Source organism: Rosa chinensis, chromosome 5 (genome assembly GCF_002994745.2).
Source record: "Rosa chinensis cultivar Old Blush chromosome 5, RchiOBHm-V2, whole genome shotgun sequence".
Lineage (NCBI taxonomy): Eukaryota > Viridiplantae > Streptophyta > Magnoliopsida > Rosales > Rosaceae > Rosa > Rosa chinensis.
In genome coordinates this window covers 65,487,352-65,494,435 of record NC_037092.1, presented here as the reverse complement: position 1 = coordinate 65,494,435, position 7,084 = coordinate 65,487,352, and the positions used below count along the sequence as shown (strand labels likewise).

The window sequence follows — 7,084 nt, the reverse complement described above, 5'->3', positions numbered from 1 at the left end:
AATCAAGAAAGAGATTCTCGCAAATCCTCATATAAGACTAGACAATTCTACCAAAACTTGTGAATCAGTACGTTATCATGTTTTTTATTTTTGCTAATATCATATCAGTCATTCATGTTAGTGTGGACAACTAATAATTGTTCATTATTGTGAATTGTAAGTAGTTTAGTTACTCACAAATAATCAGATATGGTTAAGAAAATGAATGTGTGCAAGTGGATATAATTAAGACAGATAACTGTTCATTACTGTGAATTGTACTTAGTTTAATTACTCACGTAATCATATCCGGTTAAGAAAATGAATATGTACGTGCAAGTGGATATGATTAAGTCAGATAACGTGCATCTGGTTAGCTAGGGCTGATAGTGATGTGCATGCTTGTGGATGGAAGAAATATTAAAACCGATACAGCCCATAATACATAGTTACATACACGGCTGGAGCCAGTCTGGAATATATAAACTAGAATCTTATTCAGACAATCCAAGCCATTAACTTTGAGTTCGTACAGAAGCTCCCTCTATATATGTAAGGCAATTTTTACATGTTCTGTACTGAGAAGCAGCTGGGCAACACCTCACAGAAGAGGAGAAGAAGAAGAGTAAAGCATCCAAAGGTTTGCTACGCAGGAGAGATGGCGCCGTCGCCCATGTCCCTATTGTGGCTAGGGCGCCTGCATCATGTCTCTTGCATAGGAAACCTTGCCTGTGCACTGAAACCAGTACTCCTATGGCAGCCTGAAAACTCGAAGAAAAACGGAATTCGCTTCTCTTCTTTTAGTCAAATAATATGAACTCACACTTGGTACACTACAAATGAGTGTTGTATCATCACATTTTTGTTCTTCCTTATAACTAACTGAATTATTGTTTACTATTCATATATTCTGGCTTGATTTGTGTTCCGTAGGTATACATATATCGACAAAGAATTGAAGGACGATCAATGCTAAAGCTTTCAGCTGGCAATGGCTACACGTACTCCATGTCACCCGTATATGGTGTTCGATCGCTTGTTTGATATCTTGGCCCATTATTTAGTCTTGGATTGGATGCTCTATTATTTTCAACTTGCAATTACTGCAAATTTTCCCATGTCACCCATTTCTAGTTTCTACTGTATAATGGAACAAATTTGTTTGAATACAGGGGTATCTCAAGTTTTCCCTTCATAAAAAAGGATTCTCCAGTCTATAATTCTATATTTGATAAGCATGATCAGTTAGTGTTAGAATGACTTCTTGACTTCTCAGATGAATAAATTTATTACTCTGATCCAAGGAAGGAGATTTACTTCATTTGTTCATTTACTAGGACCGAAGGTTAAAAAGAGGGATTTGTAGATCCCTTGGAGAATTCGAGTTCTCATTAGAGACATCATCAACCTCTCAAGGCAGTTTGAAGACACTTCTTTTAACCATGTATGGAGGGAAGCAAATTTCCTTGCTGATTCCATTGCCCATCTTGGTCATTCACTTCCCATTGCAAGCTGGAATAATTCTCTACCTTCTACAGCTGCTCAATCTTTTCATTCTGACATTACTCAATTAGGTTGTATTAGGGGTGCTACTTTGTAGCCTTTGTCTTGTATTTTTCATCGGAAATATATATATATATATATATATATGTATATATATATATATATAGAGAGAGAGAGAGAGAGAGTCATAGAAAGTTTGGGTGAAACAACTTACCGATGGCAGAAGAAGCCTATTTGACTACAGACAAATCTTTTGCGTGAAATCGCAGAGAAACTACAGTTACCACTGATGGATTTTGGAGAGCAGATAAACTGCAGCTCATGAAATAGTAGGCTGAGAGATTGTTGACACCTCGAGTCTTCTGGAAATTTAGTGACGATCAGATTGGAGTTTCTTGAAAGATTTATGTATGATAAGTGCAAGGTTTCTGATGTATACATCTTTCCTAGGATAGTTCATCAAATGTTTCAGCAGGATGCCAGGATGTACGGAAATGAATTTACATTTCTGTCTACAAGAGTAATCGATTATTTCGTGAATTTACATTTCTGTCTACAGGAGTGATGGATTATTTCGTCAGCTTCATTAGTCTGTTTGGTCAGGTGATTCAGACTCTATTAACCCGGAATGCAAAGTTAGTTCGAGACTCATTTTTCCAGCAACAGAAGAATGTTTGGTCCCCCCTAAAACAGAAAACACAATTCCCCTAATCCCTTGCGGAACTTTAGATGGCAGTGGGTTTGAGAACGTGAAGCCTTTATTTCTTGGTCGTCTGTCTTAATCTTAATGCAAGTGGATTCCAAGAACTACTAGATCAAGCTGTCTCATGAAAATGTTTTCTTTTGTTTATAACTCATTATGCAGATATATACACAAATGGGCTTGCTATATACAACCATGGCCTCCTAGCTTAAACCCACGAAATCAAACATACTCAAACAGACATATAGACAAGCCTCCTACATTGCTTTAATAACAGATTAACCGCATGGCCCAAATAGCCAAGTAGAAAAGCATTCACATCATACTTCAAATGTGACCAGAAGTTCATGCTTAATGGATGCTGCAACAACAAAATAAATAGATAAAAGACGACAGGGAGTCTCACCGAAATGATCCTCAAAAGCTGACCAGTCACAAGAAATGTGTTCAAAACCAACATATATTCGAATAAAATAGTTTTACAAATTCCAACAACCATGGAAACATGTAAAAGTTTAACTTAGCACTCCTAGTTGGCTGTTTCTTGTTCAGAAGGTATGGTACCATCCAGTTACCATGATCCTTCAGCACCGGCAGTTGGATTTTGGAAAGCAGAGAATCCCCAGAAAGTCTTCAAAGAGTAGGGTTGAGAGATTGTTATACCTTCTCCAGTGATCTTAGCTATCTGCAATTTCACAATGTAAAATGTCATCTCACAAGGGAGTTGCAAACCATGCACACACTACATACTATTTTGTCATTCTAGTTGTCCAATTTAAAAAGTCAATAAGAGAAAATATCACTTTTCTAATAGAACCACAGAAATTATCATTTTACTTGGAAGTTCACAATCCTTTGCGTTGTGCCCAAAGTTGGGTTACATAAGATGAACACAAATGTTTATGAAAAGGTACACTATCCAGGACCAGGTTTCCAATATAAAAAACATGTGGCAGTATAATTCGACAGAATCTAGAACAAAAAAGAAACTACTGGTGTGCATGGTGCAGAATCTCCTGATAAAACTCTTAAAAGAGAAAGCAATTATTCACTTGCTCCACTCACTCAACAACAATTCCTACACTTCAGCGGAAAATAAGTAGAAAAAGTGGCTAGCATTTAGCACCAGCTAAACTAAAGGAAGCATTATTCAGTAGATTGTGTCACGTTGGCACCTCGTCAGAGAAGAGGTGAAATTATAAACCATGACATCCTTGAGCAGCGGATAAGGGGAGCAATTCAACATGCATAGAGATTTCATATTCTAAAGGAACCATCATCAACTAAATCCCTCCTTCTATAAACTAGATCAATTGAAATATTGCTTAAATATTAACAATTCCAAGCAATTATGTGATTATATCTGTATGAATATAAAGAATTTGAATGTCCGTTTCAAAAGCTTAGCTCGATGTCAGGAGAGTCAAGGGGATAACACAACTTTTTTATTTCCTGTTCTTTGTCTACTTTGTAGACTTTCTGGAACGTCCAGTTTATGGACCGGAAGAGTAAGCGGTCCTTTATTAGTGCAAACGAACTAATACTTCAGAGACTTATGCATGACAAACTAGAAAACATGACCTTTTTTTGTCACATAAGAAAATATGACATTATGAAAATGAAAACTGACGAATCTTTTGTAATATGAAAGAGAGAGAGAGAGAGGTGAATCTTTTGTAATATGAAAGAGAGAGAGGGAGGGAGGGAGAGAGGGAGGGAGGGAGGGGGAGAGAGAGAGAGAGAGAGAGAGAGAGAGAGAGAGAAGGAAACAGAGATTTCAATCTATTAAGACGGAAGGTTCATAAATGCTGAAGAAGACAAAGATGACAATTTGAATCACCATATAGCAGTTAAAGAAAATAGGGGAGAGAAAAAAAAAACATAGATACAAAAGAAAGCCTTCAGAAGCTGATAATCAAATAATCAAACTAGTATTTTGATGGACTAAAAAGTGATGGAAACTACTACAGGAAAAGAAAAGAGATATGAAGTAAAGAATATTGATTATTTACAATACCTGAAGCTTGTTGACAGCAGACCTATCACGGTACAGAAGGACACGCATGCACTTCTCCAGCAGCTTCACGCCTTCTTCGAAACTCAAGTCCTCACGCCACTCATCACGAAGAATAGGCCTTGCAAGGTGATTCCCAAATCCGGTAGCAACATGGTTGTCCTCGAAATTTACACCAATCATACTAACCTGGATAAGTATAACAAATGTCTGGTAAATAAGTGACCTTGTTCAAAGTTTTTTTTTTGTCCGAAAAGAGAGGATGATATTTTTCGAAAGCAAAAGATCATGCTACAAAGAGCCAATGTTATGGGTAAAAGAGGTACCATTCCAAGGTATTTCTCTCCGTTTTTCACTCCACCAAGGACAAGTGAATTCCACAGTGGGTTGAACTTGTTACGGCGATTGTACATCACACGGGTCAAATAGTTGTGGATCTCTTTAGGTCCCAAAGAGTTCCCATCATCCCACATGTTGTCATATAGGCTGGAAACAAACACAGAATGAAAAATACTTTAACCAACAGTTGCAAATAATAGAAAGAAGCATAGCATGCTCAACAACACCACCAAAAAGATAAAGGTAGCAACAATGCTTACACAAGCTCATCAAGATATTTTAACAACTCCTGGAAATCACTTATTTCTCCACTTGCACCAAGAAGAGAATGCTTTCCAATAGGCTTCATTCGTTCCACACTCTTGTACCGCAGGGTAGATCCATATGAACCTATAATAAACAGGTCATTTTGATATTGTTAAGAACCTCAGCATACACACAAAAACATGCATAATGGGCAAGCAGTACTAAAACTCTAAATCTGAAAGAGTATATAATAAGTATTACTGGAAAAGACCGAAAGAGTATATAATAAGTATTACTGGAAAAGAGATGGACCTTCTGTTAAATATTGAAAAAAAAAAAAAAAACTAGAGATGAAATGAAACAATAAGATAGAAAAGCCAGTTAGATATTACCAATAAGTCTAATCATTACATTAAGTGCACCAAAATTTGCAGTATATTCTTAATGACTTTAAACAATGTTAATGCAAACTGCAAATAACCAGTTATGAGTTGAAAGCGCTGTCAGGACCCAAGTTATCTTCACAAAAGCATGGGGAAGAAGTACAATATCCCACGCCAAAACAAACTTAGAAAAACCCTCTTGTACTTGTTTAATTGCTCCCAGATTTCTGAGATCTTTCACAGAATAGTGAGAAGATAAAATTGAGTTTTGAGTTTAATATTGTAATTTTTCAAATATTGCTACTTTGGATCTAACTACATTGTATGATGGACTTTGGGATCCAAGATGTCAAAAGAAAAAGATAGTAGGTATCCAAATACTAAAACGCTAGACCGACTGCTACATTTAACATTTTGGCTTTATCAAGGCTCAAGTCTGAATAATTTATCCAGGAACTCCAATAATTCTATAGCAACATCACAATTTCCACAAAAGCAATGAAAAGAAGGCGAAAACAATCCCACCTTTCAACAAACCCTAGGGCGAAAAATAATCATGCACATTATTAACATCAATGCTTAGTTTCTAGTAAATCGAAAACAATTCAATTCAAATAATGAACCAAAACACCATACAGAAACAAATAACTGATTCTTATAAAACATCATGGGGGATTAGAAGCTAACCTCCCATATCAGCAGCCATCAAAATCCCATCTTTGTACTTGAGAGCAACTACAGAAGTACCAGTCACATATGGGTACCTTCAAAAAACCATAAAAATCAAAACTTGGAATCAAAACCATTAAAATGTCGTACATAAAAAGCTAAATCCCCAAAACCCCGATACCCCAAAACCTATACATAGTCAAAATTAACCATAAAGAAAACGATGAGTGAGAGAAAAAAACCATACAGGGTTCTCTGAGAGCCTTCTGGGCTGCACAGTATGCTGGGATTGGCTTGGTTCGACTCCATTAACTGCTCAGAAAACAAATTTTACAGCGATGAAATTACCGCAATCGAAGAGTAATCGGGATGCGGAAATCGGAGAGATGCTGGGAACTTACGTTAATTTTTGTGTGACACGAGATTTGCAGCGGAGGGAGAGAAAATAGTTCACGATCTAGAGGCTTTTGAAGTACATATAGACTTAAGGTTCTGTGTTTGGTCCGGTATATAGAGACTACCTTTTGCTCAAGAAACCATGATCCGGATTGGAGTAGTTGGTTTGGATAGTCCGAGTGGGATACGGACTAAAGTTCTGAGTTAGGCCCAACTATAGTTGGACTAAAGTTCACATCCAACATTAAGAGGCTAGGTCCAAAATAAAGAGAGCCGCATTGGCATAGCAAAGAAAAATTAAGGCCTAAAACAGGTTTTTTTTTCTTTTTTCTTTTTGGTTTCTAAGTTAAAGGCGACAATATCAAATCTTAAAAATCTAGCTATAACATCTACTACGAAACAGTAGCCACATTCATGTCACTGCTCAAGGAGGAGCAACCACCCAAAGCATCTTCTTGCCTGCTTTCTACACCGATTGGGACTTAAGAACACTTAAAAACACCAAATAACCAAACAAAATGTAATTGATGAAAGTGGTTAGACTCGCTGTCTGGGAGCATCAATTCACTAATAGGCTTAAGTTTGTTTAAAACAAGTGGAGAACAAAACAAATTTGTGCGGCAGGATAAATTTGGACTAGAGAAAATAATTGGTGGTGACGACTGACGAGTATCTTCTCATCAATGACAAACACCAAGTGGGAAGGTGGAGACAGAGGAGTGGGAAAGTCGGTGGCTAAAGTAGATCGGGGAAAAGTATGAGCTATGTGGAAGAGGTGAAGGAGATATGGAATGGATGGACAGGTGGAGGAGGCGAAGGAGGTGGTGATGGGAATGGTGGGTAGAGTCTCAA

The 7,084-nt window shown here is 37.2% G+C and overlaps 1 protein-coding gene across 1 annotated transcript; it reads right to left on the bottom strand.

Moving 5' to 3' along the window:
- Positions 1-2,508: 2,508 nt before the first annotated feature.
- LOC112167029 (proteasome subunit beta type-4) lies at positions 2,509-6,385 on the bottom strand. The gene is made up of 7 exons (XM_024303988.2): positions 6,238-6,385; positions 6,084-6,148; positions 5,855-5,931; positions 4,799-4,928; positions 4,526-4,685; positions 4,203-4,388; positions 2,509-2,870 (listed from the first exon to the last, which is right to left on the bottom strand). The coding sequence occupies exons 2-7, from the start codon at positions 6,143-6,145 to the stop codon at positions 2,757-2,759; spliced, it is 729 nt and encodes a 242-aa protein (XP_024159756.1). The 5' UTR covers positions 6,146-6,148; positions 6,238-6,385; the 3' UTR covers positions 2,509-2,756.
- Positions 6,386-7,084: the final 699 nt, after the last annotated feature.

Bases quoted from the DNA above. Each gene is read 5' to 3' on its own strand.
- LOC112167029 (XM_024303988.2), bottom strand. From the start codon at position 6,145: ATGGAGTCGAACCAAGCCAATCCCAGCATACTGTGCAGCCCAGAAGGC. The intron at 4,929-5,854 runs GTTAGCTTCTAA...TGTTTATTATAG, and splicing joins GATGGCTGCTGATATGGGAG to GTTCATATGGATCTACCCTG. The intron at 4,389-4,525 runs GTACCTCTTTTA...ATACTTATCCAG, and splicing joins GAGAGAAATACCTTGGAATG to GTTAGTATGATTGGTGTAAA.